This window comes from Styela clava, chromosome 3 (genome assembly GCF_964204865.1).
Source record: "Styela clava chromosome 3, kaStyClav1.hap1.2, whole genome shotgun sequence".
NCBI lineage: Eukaryota > Metazoa > Chordata > Ascidiacea > Stolidobranchia > Styelidae > Styela > Styela clava.
The window spans coordinates 3,300,858-3,317,978 of record NC_135252.1 but is presented as its reverse complement, the minus strand read 5'-3'; the positions used below and the strand labels follow the sequence as shown (position 1 = coordinate 3,317,978).

The 17,121-nt window shown below is 36.1% G+C and overlaps 1 protein-coding gene and 1 long non-coding RNA gene across 2 annotated transcripts; one reads left to right on the top strand and one right to left on the bottom strand.

The window, feature by feature from the left end:
* Nucleotides 1-1,539: 1,539 nt before the first annotated feature.
* Nucleotides 1,540-7,482, top strand: LOC120342736 (uncharacterized). The gene is made up of 5 exons (XM_039411702.2): nt 1,540-2,100; nt 2,228-2,293; nt 2,491-2,543; nt 4,822-4,900; nt 6,579-7,482. The coding sequence occupies exons 2-5, from the start codon at nt 2,242-2,244 to the stop codon at nt 7,214-7,216; spliced, it is 822 nt and encodes a 273-aa protein (XP_039267636.2). The 5' UTR covers nt 1,540-2,100; nt 2,228-2,241; the 3' UTR covers nt 7,217-7,482.
* A 1,225-nt stretch (nt 7,483-8,707) lies between these two features.
* Nucleotides 8,708-13,222, bottom strand: LOC144421067 (uncharacterized). The gene is made up of 5 exons (XR_013474933.1): nt 13,017-13,222; nt 12,423-12,516; nt 12,230-12,314; nt 11,439-11,652; nt 8,708-10,931 (listed from the first exon to the last, which is right to left on the bottom strand). It is a non-coding gene; the product is annotated as an uncharacterized LOC144421067 (long non-coding RNA).
* Nucleotides 13,223-17,121: the final 3,899 nt, after the last annotated feature.

Below are 17,121 nucleotides of genomic sequence, written 5' to 3'. Positions count from 1 at the left end.
GCAGGCTCAAACGTTAAGATGACCCGGTCAATCTAACACCATCAACCTTCACATTCCGAAGAGAGTAATGTCTTCTACATAAGCTAAAGCTATAAAAAAAATATCTATTTGCTAAATTTATGCAAAAGCCCGTCCCCGATGCATGACTAAGTTGAATTACTACCGCTTAGTTTCGCAATACTCTCACGGGATTTGAAACGCGATTTGGGATAAGTGGTGATTTGCGAAATTTTCACAATGTTTGAATTTCAAATAGGTCGTTTCTCACTCAAAACTTGGCTGCTGGGATTACGCTGTATTTCGATTTTTTCCGTTCTGCATCTTTCGCTAATACGTAAACAAGCAAATGGAAAATCAATAGTAATTACAACAGTGAGACTGCGTTGTCAATATATGCCTGTACCAGTGCGTCATTTGTATTACGTCATTTATGAATATTATTGTGGAATATCATATTGAATCTTCAACAAATATGCAACAGGAGGTCTTGGAATTATTTAATTTCTCTAGCATAAAAATTGACGCTCTAGAAGTATGTGTACCAATATTATATGGAGGTAACTAATTTTGTTCGCCCACTTTACATCAAGTTGTGTAAAGTGACTGTAGCCTATGTGCATGGGTATATTCACTTTGCTAACACAGACAGTCCCCGAACTCGTAATAGAACTAAAATAAGGAAAATCGGAATAAAATAATGGCCTAACCCCAACCTGGTACACATAATACGGCTAATCTGCTAGCGATAAATCAAGAAGCTGATTATATATAATGCGCCACAATGGATAGCGAAAATTTTTCCTTTAAGAATATTTGAAGGTATATATAATTTTGTTGCTATTGTTGAAACAATCGAATAACTTATGTTAAGCGATTCCATATTATATATTTATTTGGTGACAGCACATTTGAACCCATACATTTGCACCCGTATTTCCGCGGGTTCAATCTATATGCAGGTGCTAAAATCCATGCGTTAGGGTTATCATGGGTCAAAAACCCGTAGGTGCAAATTTCCATAGATGCAATAGTATGCAGGTGCAATTGTCGTGGGCTCAAATGTAGTGGAACCATTCATTTATGATCGAAAACATTCACGATCATTATAATCTTCTTTTAATCGCGCCAATTGGTCGACATTATCCAGCGATTAAAGGTAGTTTGCTGTGGTCATTTGGTCATTTTCAGTCAATATTCATTAAATATTAATATGTTGCTTATTTACTTACTACTTGAGTTGGATTGAATGTATTCTGGCCGTTTAGGTATACTTTTGTCTTTAATAATTTAATATATAAACATCTTGATACTTGAAAGCTATTTATTTCTTCTCCATCATACTTGGAATATGTATTTTACGCGTGCTATTCCCTATACTCTTATAGTGACTAAGCATTTGTTCGGCGGTCTCCTTTTTTCTATATTTTACCTTTTTTCTTTTGTACGTCGATTACGCTTATAAGTCCGTGTTTTCAGTCTACCTCATCGCTTCCGAAGGAGTTCCGAGAGAGTGAGAATATTAGGAATATAATAGTGACTGCCTCTGTGAGATTGATTTTTCAAAAGGTTCCATCGTATCTCCTGTTGTGCCATCGCCGCGTATGATATAAATAGTAGTAGAATATTACTTAAATCAACTTTTAGGCATTTTGTATAAAATTGTCTGTACATACGACATATCTTTTTAAGCTGACTCAATCATTCGTTGTTTCTGGCGAAACATATATATATAAATATATTGTGGAAGTCTCATGTTAGCGATATAATTTTACAATAATTGTGGCCTCTTGTTCGACAATGCAAGTTACCCACTCGATCTACTGATCATAGTGTGATGTTGTAGTTCTAGAACTCGGATTCAAAAGCTTAGACTTGTTTCATGACTTTTTCCAATTCAATTTTCCCAAACATTGGTTCAAAAAATGAACGCACATTTTGTGTGTAATATTTACCAATTCACCTCAGAGCCAGACTTTTACCGAGATCGACCCTGGTACTGAAAAGCCACGGCTGTCCTTGGATGCTAGTCTGTTGAATCCATGGGAGAAAAAGAGCGATTAGATGGTTCTCTTACCGACAGAGCAAATAAGAGTTGAAAGTGTAAGTTTAGTTGGATATACAAATGAATCAGAAATCAAATGTACTTAAGAACAAATTCATTCGTAATAAAATTTGATCTAGAGGTGAATTTATATTTTCAAAAATATATGCTCTAATTTAACATAAGCAAGAAGAGAAAACATGAAGACGGCATTTTTAAGAAGAATCACTTCATTCATTCTTCTAATTACAGGTATTCATCTTCTTATTTCTTGTTTATTCTTATCTATAGATCAACTTCAGATATCGACGTGACAATTTTTCCTGAATTCCATCATTTCGTCGATGCTATACACCGATATATGCGACAGTTTGCACCAATTATGTGCTATAGACCATTTGTTCACACCAGTGAAAAATCGAGGATTTAATTTTTTTTTTTTTCCACAGGTTGCCTAGGATATCCATCCAAATTAGAAAATGAATTTTCTGCGTCTAATATGGTAAGATTATATTTATAACGTTTTGGTAAACAAATTTCATTCTTCTCATAATTATTTCTTCTAAAATTTTCCTAATTTAATATATTTTTCACGCCTTCCGACCATTTTGTTTCACTATCAATCAAGATCACAGATTCACCCTCGAAGCTTCCATATACTATGTACATTTCACTTTTGGCTGTTTATTACTTGCGCGCTCTAGAACGTAGATCATCATCTGATGTCGATATCGAAAATATAATATGTTTTCTTTTCGAGTTATGCATCGCAAGCAAATCACTTAAAATATTTTTTATTTTCTTCTCGAATTTGGAGAAAATTCTGATACAACTAAGATAAGATTTTCTACCTGATTCATTTTCCAAAGATATGTATGGTTGCTTGGATAATCGCTTGCAATATTCGATCCCACATTCGAGCCGTATCTGCAAATAGGATATGCGACACCACAACAGTACAACTTTGTTGGAATATGAATCGTTTAAACTATAAGTCTAATGAAATACAGTACAAATTTGTACTATTCTTGTTATTCGCATAAAAAATGCTAAAATATTTAAAAAACTAAAAATAAATATCAACTGTAAGAATTTTAAACTCACATTATTCATCGCGTTAACATACCTATTCATAATTTTGAAATCCTATTTTGCTGTTCCGATAAACAAATCAGTACAGAATATACGAACAATGAGATTGAAAATAACAACGTTATTTTCTTCACTTATTGCATTATTTCATGAATACGATCGTGAGAATATTAGTGATTATTCAAATCTGAACGCATAATTACGGTTCAGCAAGGACTGTAGTCGACATAGATCAGTAAAAGGGTAAATTTTTATTTGTCGCGCCGTGATGTTCGAATACAATACTCGACCCAACCGAATAATTAAATCATTTTCTCATATTCAAGATTTATAAAAGAACTAACCATAGATAAAATTGTATATAGTGGCTTTTTATAAACAGCAATATTGGAACAATGGTAGAACTGAAATAATCTGTGAACGACTTTCCATTAGTTTACAATTTAACGAACATTTCACTTTTTGAGCGACGGAGTTACGGCTCCCGATCTTTTCTCATAATTACATTCGCGTTGTTTTTCCCATACGTGTACTTAAATACGCCCATTGTTTCATCACGGTCGAGGGCCAACGCGAATACACCCCCCGCGTGTTAGTGAAGGAATGATTTATAAATTTGTGCGTGACATTGTATATTCATATCGACCGATATCCTAAGTAAACATCATTTCATATGCAAAATCAGTCTGGTCGAATAAAACAAAACGTTTAAAAGTAATACACCAGGCGAACAAACTACTTACTATTCGTTTATGCGCACAGACGCCGAGTGATACAAAGCAATAAATTCCATTGCAATGTAAACATTATTGATTTTTAATTTTCTCTGTTTAAAAAAACATTTTGTTTTACTGACAAAATAATATTGCAATATAATATTCTGCATTAAAGTGTACATTTATAATAAACAACTGATAATGGTTGTTTCCGTTTTAATAAAAATTTATTAGGGAGTAAATTTTGATAATACAACAGATTATGAGGAATAATTACAATAAGATAAGAAGCCAATAAAAAGTACCATATGTTATTATACAAAACAAACGATCGATATTGGAAAAATATTTACAACAATTAGGACCAATAAAATTCAAAAAGTCAGTTCAAACCGGATCAGAAAAATTCACGTTTCACTCCATAAAGCTATTCAGCATTGAAACATATTTCAACCTAGATTTAATTTTCAACAATAGATTAAATATTGTTAATCAGGACTTATGCAAAATAGAAAAACTTCCTTATACTAGACTAGTTCTAAATATATTATATTGTATACGATTCTGGCCTATTCCTCTTCTAAATTTTAGGTCTTGCCAGATGTTGGCATTAGTTTTAGTCATCTAGTTCCCCAAGGTACATTAAAGGTAGAAATGTGTTTCATTTCAACCCGTCACGTCCATTCAATTTGGCTTATTTTATTCGGTAGTATCATAGACATTGTTGCAATTTTACTTAATTTTCGAAGTGGTTTATTCTTTATCTTATTTGCAATATAACCTGATACTGCTCCATCTTTATTTATGCAGTTTATTTGATACCCAAATATTTTGTGTTTGAAAAAGATATTGTTTCATTTCACCGATGCAATATCAGAATTATTACAATTTTTTAAACACCATTTTTACAAATTACGCTAATGAAGTAGGATTATTCATTCCATCATAAAGTATGTTGATTTTACTATCCAGAATGATGACTCCGTGTTGCGGGCAAGACTCGGCGAATTGAATGCAGAATTTATGGATAAAGCTGCGGACGCAGATAACGGTAAGAATTCAAATATGTGGAGTAACCATTGTGAAATAATTTGCTTTCAGATTTTTGTAAAAAAAAATGTCGGAATCTCTAGAGATATTTCTAAAATGTTAAGTATTGACATATTGTGACTGCAATATTTGAAATTACGTCTAAAACTAAAAATTAGTGAGTAACAAGTGATTCCAAACGAAAAGGTACGAAATTTTATGAACATTGGAGTCCATATTGCTGAATTTTTTTTTCTATGGACCTCGTCCTCATCTATAGATTTTCTCGCATACTTTGATTTTCTGTTTGTGGCATCAAAAGCGTGTTAATTCTATGGAATATCTTCGGTCCGTTTCATGTCTCCAAAAATTGTTATTTTATTTTAGATTAAACATTCATTTATTCAGTTTGACACTGATTGCCTGATGGACAAGTAGGAATTACGTGACAAAAATATTATAGCCACCAAATGAATCTATTTTAAAAATGAACTACATGCGCGTATAGGCCAGAATGATTAGTATATTATTAGTATTCAGTGCAACGACGATTCAAAATAAATTGCGTACAATGATTGATAATTGAAATAATCGCCTGTGCGTAATTTGCGTAACTTTACGTGAAAACAAAATTACTCAAGTATTTCACACCGGACGCATCATCGTTAAATAGCCTACATTTCTTGTCAGCAAAACAAAAAAATACAACTGTTTACTATAAACAATAAAATTTTGACTGCATTATTTATTTATGTTGGGGCCTTTGGGTCGGGTTATGCAGTCACAATTTGTTTTAGTTTTTAAAATAATTTCGTGACCGAAAATTCCGCCCATGTATTTGCGTATTGTCCACGTAAATGAAAAAGTATGGAAAACTACAAAGGGAGTCTGAGTTTCTCAATAGCGTAACATTTCGTTGTTTATCATAACATGGACAAAAATAAGTACGTAATGGTTCCGTGGAGACCTCCAATGCACTCGTGTCATGAAATGGACTTCTAATTTGATTCTGTCGTCGAAACAATATTTCGGCATCCTGTCACAATCAATTATTCATTCTTAAGTTAAAAGAAAAACATTTGTTGAAATAATGTTCGCCCTACTTTTAAGTTTATTCGCCTTTACTTTAGGTTCATTATCGTTTCGTAGCTTTATTCAATTTGCACTGTTGCGGAAATACATAATTTTGAATTTAGTTAGTCATTTTTCTCAAAGAAGAAATTATTTAACAAAATAATATTTTACTCCCCCGTTTTCACGGCCTATTTCTCAAAATTCCCGGAACGCAATATTTCATAAATTTCATTTAAAACTAAGTAGATTTGAGGTTAACATGGAAATAATTCGGGAATAGGGATCGATATAGACCCCTATCGCCATTTTAAATGGCACGAGTATATAACCAACTATTCGGTTGACATACAAGGCGACGCATTCATCTGGAGTTGTGGTGATGATAGTTGAGTGGTACTTAGCCATGTAGCATGCAAAAAGGCCTGTATTTTCGTAAATCGACTACTTCAAATAATCCACTTAGGTGATGCGCTAAATATATATATATATATACATAGCAAGCATATTACATTTTGCTTTTGTGTTTTCCTTTCATATCTTTTATTACAACTATTATGAACACTCGGAATTTTTTCAAGCTATAAAATGGTGTCTATATTCACTAATACTTTAAACATTTTTCGAAGACATGTCCGATGAGAATACAGACTTGGATTCTCAGATGGCAGAAATCGACACAGAAGAACATGAAGACGTCGACAGAATGATCGAACAAAAAGTCATTGAAGCTATACTGAAAAGGTCGCTAAGAGGATTGTACCGTAAAGAAACAGAAGCAGAAAGTCGCAACAAGCGTAGCCAAGACCCTGGAAGATTAAATCGTGACATTCCCGACTACGAAGAAGACATGTATTCCCTCCGGGCTGTTCCATTTCTTTTCAAAAAGCGATCGTACGATGATTGGGATAGAGATTTCGACGATTCTTTGGGTTTCCTTTTCAAACGTTCGCAACAAAACCGTGCACAGAAGTTGGCATCAGAATTTGACGACGAAAAGCGCGCAGAATTTTCACCTTTGTTCAAGAGACGAGGGGTTCCTTTTCTTTTTCGGAAGGAAATTGAAAAACCGTTTTTGGTCAGTCGTCTGCTCCATACTATAAAGGGCGACGAAAGAAACATCGACGATGACTCAGACGAGGTTTCGGCGCGGGATCTAGATTACTTGTTCAAACAATCCGCCTCTGCATCTCGACAACCAAATGAAAAGTCATTCAATGCAGTAGAAGACATGAACAAGCGCTACGAGATGTCCGCTCTGTTTTGAGATTTCAAATATGTTTTGTTATCTATCCGCTATGTATTGTAATATAAAGTCACATCTAGTTCAGGCATGGATCTCAGTCCTGCATTCCAACATACGACTGTTTGTTTGTAAGAATGGATGCTCAACTTCTTTCTTCATTGATTTTGTATTTTTTCTCAAGAATACTTTTAGTTGTCAATACGTATAGCATAACATGGATTGCTCATAAATTTTAAATTATATATCGATTTCTTGCAATAAAAATACTCAGAAGTAAGAAAATAGAATCTGGCGATCGAATTCAGTAGCGATTTTAAGTGACATGATAGATACGGATTGATTTTGTTTCCCAAATAAAAGAAAACTTTACGATCCTTCAGTTTCGCTCGATACTGATACTTCGACTTCATCTTTAAAAGTCAACTACTTCATTAGGTCTCCGATATAACAGAATATTTATTTTATATTAAGATTTATGCTCACTTAATTCTTGTCAAGGGTGTGGTGATGTATATTATTTTAAACCCGATTAGTTCATTTTGCTTTAGTTCGAGCGATCATGTTCTTACAAACAAAGTCTTATGCATTATGGTTGCTGGGCCGATTGATAGATTAAATTGGTTGTAGGCTAATGGAGATAATGTGCATGTATGAATTGATTCGTGTTTTTCAAATTCAGCAACAGTAACAAACAGTCGGAAACGAAATATTAGTCCAATTTTTACAAAATGTTTAGACAGAAGTGAAGCGATTATAGAGAAAACACTCTCAGCTGTTAAGTCTTCGAGACCACAGGTCAAATTGATTTATCCGAAAGCGATCGAGGGGTAGATACCAATTACAGATTCAATTTCAAGTTTAAATCCAACAGTCGAATCTAAGCATGTAGTCAGCAAATGAATAAAAAACAACACGAACCCTCGCCCAGTCTCACTTTTTTCATTATTTTCAAATCTGCAAATTTTCAGTATGACGTTGATTCTTAAAAGATAATGAAAGCTATGTGCTGTCTTACGTAAAATGAAAGTAAGTAAAATACAGTTGGTTCAGACAATCGAACTAGTACAGCCTCGCCGAAGTTCATTCTAGCAAAAGGACATTTTTGAAAATATTAATCTTATTCGCTTTGCAATGTGGTATTTCTCCGCTCGAATTCCATGTTCGTAAATATTACTGAATGGGTCAATTTTTCCATTCCGGATATTCCGATTGAAATTCATTGTTAAAACCAACTTCCAGGTCATTGTGTAATTCTTGAATATGCTTGCTCTAGTCTATGGCACTAGTATCAACTTGTTGCAAGCTTGAAAATCGGAATAATTCTCATCTAGGTTAATTTCACTGATACACCACGAGCCTATTTTTGAACTCAGACAGTGTCGATTCCACTTTTATCAGATAGATTTCATCTCCATGAAGAGAAAAATTCAGTTCAAAAAATTTATAGAATATGTTTGCCAAGTAAACGATGTCGTATTTTACTACTATAATATCGTTCTCGAGATTCGGATATTTAACAACATTATCAAAAAGGTAGTAAAATCAGTCAGTCGGTAGTATTTTTTCACTAAATCAAAAATACAGTTGGTTTGAACATTGAATTGGGGAAAACATAAAAATGGCATTCCAAAGTGAAGGTAGGCGCAAAAAACAATGCCGGTTATCGAGTAGTGACATCTTACTTTGGTGTGGAGTAGTAAGCGCTCAAATGCTTCATCATTCAGATGAATGCAAATGACCCAGAAGAATCCAGTGAATAATTTAACTTATTATTGGACACGAAGTGGACATAACGATCGTTTCAAATTTTTGTTGTTATTGGTATTGTTATTTGTCTCCGTCTCCATTTTTAAAAAATCGCTTTTCTCTTCGAATACTGGACCAATTGCTTTGAAATTTTCAGTGGTTAAAGATAAAACTTTTCTCCAGAAGGCTATTACTTTTTTTTTTGCTATGACGTCATCAAAATTATTGCCATTGGGTGGCACTACGTGTCCATATATTTGAGCATAGCTCTCTTGTTTTGTAATCTAGTCATATTTAATATGCACACACGCACAAATGTACCAATATCTTGCGGTGTCTCATACATGTCGTGTCTCACTTGTTTTCTTTACTTATTGGGTGGTAAATGACTCAGATGACCGTAAAAGGTCGTATCGTTACCTCCCAGTCATACCGAAAACTTATGTTCCACTTATTTTGTTACAAATATATTTTATAATATGTGTTTTCTGTTTGACGAAAGGCTATTACTTTTTTTTTGCAATGACGTCATCAAAATTATTGCCATTGGGTGGCGCTACGTGTCCATATGTTTGAGCATAGCTCTCTTGTTATATATAGTCTTCATTATGTACAATACGTCAATTTAGCATCCAACGTTAGCTGTACTGTAGTTGAATCATTCAAAATGCCGAAACGAAAGTGCACGTTCACATTACGGGCCGTCCATATAATTAGCGCATTAAAATTCATAAAAAACTCCAAAGCAGCTAGTGATCTATACGGTATTAGCATACAGGGGTAGTATGGCTTTACTTACATGTTGATTGCGCACAAAAAGACATAAAACTACCAGTGTTCGTATACAGTGTACATTATAATTATACAATATGTACCAATCTATAATATCATATTACCTAGGGTTACCATATTTTTGTGACTTCAAAGCGGGACGGGACGCCTCAAAAGACAACGACCCCTTAGCTGTGATTTTGCAACTTTGCATTTTCCGATTTTACTACATAGGCCTACATTCAAAGCTGTCTTTGTTGACCATATTGTTATCGAAATTTCTTGCGCATATCTTCTGTCGAAATATCGGGTTCAGTTCGAAAATAGAAAGGAATTGACGATAACGATACCGGTACAAATAAATCGAATTTGGACTAACTAATATTGGTTTTACATGCGATACGTCTGCTATCAATGAGAATCAGCGGAAAACATACGCATTCACCTCCAGTAAGTAGGCTAGCGTTGCCAAACACAAAAACAACATTAACGCAAAAGCGGGACATTTGGCTGACTTGTCTGGACGGCGGGACAACACGCCAAAAAGCGGGAAATGTCCCGCCTAAAGCGGGACGTATGGTAAGTCTAATATTACCCCACAACAGCTGGTGGTTGATAACACGAGAAATATGCTGGCTGGAAATCTCTCTTCGGTGAACTATTTTTGGATAGCCTACTGGCAATAAACTGGTCACAAACTAATCAAATTAACGCTTGGCGGAAACTATAAAACTGCAGGGGAGCGTAGTTCTTAATAAATGTCCAATATGCGCCAATCTATGTCATAATACCCCACTCCAGCTCATCGTGTATTACATGAGAAATGTGACGGCTAAAAATCTCTCTCCAGTCCCATTATGTTGGTGGGGTGAATTCGAACACGATCTGGGACACAATGGTGCATTCTATGTAATTTAGCGACATATGCCGTTTAACTAGCAACGAGTCAGCATCACCATCTAACGAACTGTGGGACTTCATCGTCTCTGAATTGGAATCCATCGTCTCTGAATTGGAGCTTGAAAATGGTGCCACAGTTTCCGACCCCGCCAGAATATCCGCCGAATTCAATAAATTCTTTTCATCTGTAGGAAAGAAACTTGCTGACAATATTCCACATAGCAAGAAATCTTTCAAAGCTTTCTTGAGTGCTCCCTCACAGCACTCTTTTTTTCTGGAGCAAACGACACCTTCCGAGGTTCACCAAATAATATTGAACCTGAAAAAGGGCAAAGCAGTTGGACATGATGGTATTTCCCCGTTTTTCTTAAAAATAGTTGCAGATATTATTTCTCCAGAACTGAGTCACTTTTTTAATTCATCATTCAATTATGGTATTTTCCCCTCCTCATTAAAGATTGCCAGGGTTATACCAATCTTCAAAAGCGGCAACAAAAATAATCCCTCTAATTATCGGCCAATTTCCATTCTATCTTCAATTGGTCTTATTCTGGAAAAGTTAATATACAAGAGAATGCTAATTTTTTGTACCAAATTCAACTTGATCAATAAATGCCAATTCGGATTCCAACCCGACCACTCTACTAGCCATGCCATCCTAGACTTAACATCATATATTTATGACAAAATAGATAAATGTGAGTTTGTCTGCTGTGCTTTCCTTGATCTAAAGAAAGCCTTTGACACGGTGGACCACAAAATTCTTATTCAAAAGTTGCAACATTATGGTTTCAGAGGTAATGTAAGCAAACTACTAGCTAATTACCTGAGTGGTCGTTTTCAATTTGTTGAATTAGGTTCTCATAAGTCCCCAATGTTGCCCATTCAGTGCGGAATTGTCCAGGGTTCAATTATCGGGCCTTTGGCTTTTTTACTCTCTGTAAATGACTTGTCGAACTGCTCTAATCTTCTAACCAAGCTCTTCGCCGATGATGCCTGCCTGCTTGCTAGTGGAAAAGACTTGACCACACTCCAACACACTGTAAACTCAGAAATAAATAAAATATATGAGTGGATGTTATGCAACAAACTTACTGTAAATGTCGAAAAATCTAAAGTCATGGTTTTCAGCCGAAAATCGCTAACAACACATGCCAACATTCTAATCAAAATCAGGGGGGTTGCCTTGGAAGTCGTCCAATCCTATAAATATCTCGGGCTCCATATAGATAATAATTTAAAATGGAACACCCATACTATCGAATTACATAAGAAATTGTCGAGATCGGTTGGGATATTGGGAAAACTCAGACATTATGTCCAGGATGCCACCCTGCGAACTGTCTACTTTGCTCTCTTTCAATCCCACATACAATATGCCATAACCGCTTGGGGCTCAGCAGCGCAAACTAACATTCATAAATTGGAGATCTTACAGAATAAAGCTGTTAGAACCCTCTCTAGAGCATCTATTCGTACAAACCTAAACACCCTATACCATAAAACAAGGGTGTTAAAACTATCTGACATTCACACTCTAGAGATCTCCAAAGTTATGCACCAATTTCAAAACAACCACTTGCCCACAGCTTTCGACAATTATTTTGTTTCGCTTACCTCTGTGCATGAACACAACACTCGCTCTTCAACCAAGTCCAATTTTTTCGTACCTCGCTTTTCACTGAGCAAATCTCAAAATTCCCTGAAATACAAAGGTGTCATAATATGGAATAGTATTCCACAAAGTTTACGTGAAAGCACATATGTCTCTTTTAAAATAAAATATAAGAAGGTCATGCTTTCATCTTACCTGTCTCGGGTCACCACATCTGTTTGATGTGCTGACACCCTCCACCCCTTGTCATTGTCAGCTCAACACTTGACTTCCCCAAAATCCACAGTAACTGAAATAGATAGAGACTCTGTAAATATTGAACTTGTTATTTCCCCCACCGTGTCAGTGCACAGCCATGTGCCACTCATACAATAACCAAACTATTTATCTTGCCAACATCAGGCTCAGACGGGTTATCTTGGATCCAAACCATACCGGTAGTCTATACCGGTGGGTCACTTCACCCATGATCCATAATTTTGGTCTCAGATTGTGTACAAATACTTAGCTATCCTTTATGTCTTTGTCAAGTGCCAGTATACTCACCAATTTCATAATTTTAATGATATTGCAACTTACTAAATTTATGTCTTTTCCATATACTGTTTGCTTGGGTATCGATACCGTAAAGTGTTTACTGCATTCATGTTTTCAATGATGGACTAAAATTTTCTAATATACTAGTTTCTTTATGTACATATTTTGTCTAACTAGCAATACTATTTACTTCCACATTTATTTATTTTGTCGATTATTTTCAATCGCCAATTAAATTTTATTATTTTTTACCTTTAACCGTCAGGTTGGGTCCTTAGGCTCTTCCCTCTTCACACGACGTCTCCGGCACCAAAGCACCTTACCACTATACTTCCACTTGTTTACACACTCTCGTATCCCTAACTGCGACAAACAAAACTATTTTATAATAATATAAATATGCCAAGTTATCGGCTTCCCCTCGCGGGATAAATATGAATTCAAGCTCAACTCAGGCAGTGTCTGTATTCCGCAGTATAAGATTTCGCTGACGTTGCCATGGTTACTAACAAGACGGTGCTCGGAGTCGTTATCCGTTTCTCCTTGGATCGGGTGTCTTTTGGGTATGCAGGTCGCCTCGACTTACTTTAACGTAAACCTGTTCTAATATTTATTGTTTGTTTGATTTATATATTACTGTTATTTATCTATTACTGTTAGACTTGTCATGGGTGTCGCTGCTCGATCACCAGTCTTGGTGTCTCGCGCCTCCCTTCGCCCTAAAGTACCATATTTCCTATTTCTTGTATTGTGTATTCACATTGTGTGCTTTAGAATGGTGAAAAAATAAATTACTGATTACTGATTCAAATTTGGAGATAAGCATAAAACCACTTTGGTGACATGCGTATCTAAAGAGTCATTATAGATATACTAGTTACATTATATCTAATTTTAATTGAAAATTAATTCTGTAACTTCCATTCTCGACAACAGTTGCGTATCTACAGGGGGCGGAAGGGGCAGCCGCCTTGGGTAGCACGTTGTGGGGGACAGCAGAACGAAAGTGTGGAGTTCGCGTTATTACACATGTTTTTCTCGATTTATTTTCATTTAAATAATAGCTGACATTATGTGTTTAGTCTTGTGTGACTGACTGAGGTGATGGTGAGTCAACAATGGATGTTTCTCCTACCATCAAACAATCATTTCAATTCAAAATATCCAACCCTGTTATTGAAAGTACCGGTAGAAAAGTTTAGCCGTGTCTATTACAGCTGTTTTTGGACTAATTTTTGATTACCGCTATTAAACAAGATGAGAAGCCAGTATAATCATTGGGTTCCATTATCTTTGCACCCACGTATATTTGAACCCAGGACAATTTCATCTTTATACTTTTGCACCAATGAACAATTGCATCCGCAGATTTTAGCACCTGCATACAGATCGCACCCATGGACATTTGCATCCACGTACGTTTGAACCCACGTACATTTGCACCCACAGACATTTGAAACCATGAACATTTGTACCTATGTACTTTTGCACTCACGGACATTTGCACCTGCAGAAATTTGCACCAGTGCACATTTGCACCCGCGTACGTTTGAATCCACGTACATTTGCACCCATAGGCATTTAAACCCACAGACTTTTGCACCCACTGACATTTTCACCTTTGTACTTTTGCACCCACGAACATATAAACCTACAGACATTTGCACCCACGGACATTTGCACCTATGTACTTTTGCACCCACGGACATTTAAACCCACAGACATTTGCACCCACGGACATTTGCACCCGCGTACATTTGCCCCAATGTACAATTGAACCCGCGTACATTTACAGTCATGAACATTTGCACCAATGTACAATTGAACCCGCGTACATTTACAGTCATTAACATTTGCACCAATGTACAATTGAACCCGCGTACACTTGCTCTCATGAACATTTGCACCCATGGATATTTGCATCTATGGACACTTGCACTCATGGAATTTTGGACCCGTAAACATTTACACCCTTGATATCAGTCTTTGAAGTAGAGAGGTTCTATTGCCATTTGTACCGAATTAGGGACACCCTAATGTTTTATTTTGTAATGAAAGCAAACTCAAAATGTCCATGAAAGCAAGTGTCTGTGAGTGTAAATGTACGTTGGTGCAAATATCCGCGGGTTCAAATGTCCGTGAGTGCAAAAGTACATAGGTACAAATGTTCATGGTTTCAAATGTCTGTGGGTGCAAATGTACGTGGGTTCAAACGTACGTGGGTGCAAATGTCCATGGGTGCGATCTGTATGCAGGTGCTAAAATCTGCGGATGCAATTGTTCATTGGTGCAAAAGTATACAGATGAAATTGTCCTGGGTTCAAATATACGTGGGTGCAAAGATAATGCCCAGGGTGCAAATGTCCGCGGGGGTCAAATGTACATGGGTGCAAATCAGTATGTTCCCCAGCTTTTCCATTTAGGGGGGGTGTTCGAAATTTAGGGGGTGGTAAATAATTTGCTATTTGAGATAAAACTAGGCTATTTGTATTCTTAAAAAAATGGTATGTATTTAAGAAACGATGTACAAGAGGGGCCCCCCAAGTTGATTGACGGCGAGCCAAAATCCACAGCAGAATAAAACTGTAGGGCCAGAAAAGGGCAGCGAGGAAAAGTGCGGGACGGCACGGCTGGGCGCGTTGGGAAAATTTTGAGAAATAGGCTCTAAGCTTGATTTTAGATACACCTAGCATCGCAGTTTGTTATGTAATGAAATCAATAATTATAATATTTAGCTGATAGAACTCCCGGGAAATAGATAATAAAACAAGGCTTTCAACCGTAACTATATACTACTAGGTTTTAACAAGTAATTTGCAACTGATAGTGACTAAAGAAGTTACTAGCTCATCTGGCATTGTATGAACGGCTACTTATGGCTTGTTTTGTTACACATTTCACATTTTTTTGAACATGTTTGTTTGACTTTTGTATGAATTATGCAATGAATTAAATTTTGAAATACGCGCGTCAACTGATCATAATGGCGCATAATGTTGTATTCCTTCAGAACTGAAATATTTTGTTGGTAAGAAGACAAATCGCTGAAATTTGATTGTTTTCAATAAAAAAATAAAAACGCTGTCATTCATCTAAAAAACGTCTGTTTTCGGTGCCTAGTTTTCGTTTTGTGACATTATTAAGCTTTCCTAATATACGGCTGATATCTAAAATACTGCAGTGTGTAATCCTAATACCCATACGTATACATAAGATACCGATATAATTCAATTGTTACGAAATAAACGTCCTTAAACTGTAATAATGATGTAACAATAGACGGTATCTAAAACCCAAAAGGTACCACATGAAGGGTTAAACTATTTCACTCAAGTTCGGCGGGCCATTTTAAATCGTCACGCGAGCCGTAATTGGCCCGCAGACTGCGGTTTGGAACCCCTCATCTACACTGATGAATATGCCATAGGCGTTATATTTGAATACAATTATACTTGAGTTAGGAATTGCAGTGTGGAATCTCACCTCAAAATTAGGGGGGTTGTTTGAAATTTTAGGGGGGGTGTTCACCCCCTATAGGGGGAGTGTAGGGAAATCACTGGTGCAAATGTCCATGGTTGCCAAAGTTCGTGGGTGCAAATGCCCGCGGTTGCACATGTACTGAGTGCAAATGTTCGTGGGTGCAAATGTGCATGGGTGCTGATGTCCGCGGGTGCAATCTATATGCGGATGATAACATCTATGGGTGGAAATGTAAGGGTGCAAATGTTCTTGCTTCATTGGTTGAGCTTGGCATGTTTTTCCAACTTTGTGCATTGCATATTGTTTATTATAACCAATCGGCTACTCAATTGCTAGTTGCGAACGATCTTTCTCAAAGTTGAAACAGATAAAAACGTCATAATTTGTGGTCTTCGATTTTAAATTAGTGCCTGTCAAGTTTATCTTTGATTAGCATCAAATACGGGTTTTGAGTAATCAAAAAAACGAAAGGGTATTTTTTTCAATTATGGAATGTTCACCGTGTTCAATAAAACAAAATAAGTGGAATGTCCAATTTCCGTCAAAAGCAAATAATTTACACTTTTGAATACCCTTTGGAAAAATGTTTTTTAATTAGGTTATAATTATAAATTACATATCTCCCATTGATCCCATTCGAAAAAATATTCGATTCGATTCTGAAATCATCAGGTAATTCCGAGAAGTGTTTTTCGTGAAATATGCCATCCAAAAAACGAACTTGGTCTGTTGACTATGTACATTGTACACTGAACAGCATGGCTTTACTTTCTCAACTAAACGCGACTCCAATGCGAAATGATATGAGGGTTGTTCAGTCTGAAACGAAGCCACGTATCTCTTCGTCATCGAATAAGCAGCAGAAGTGTCACTAATA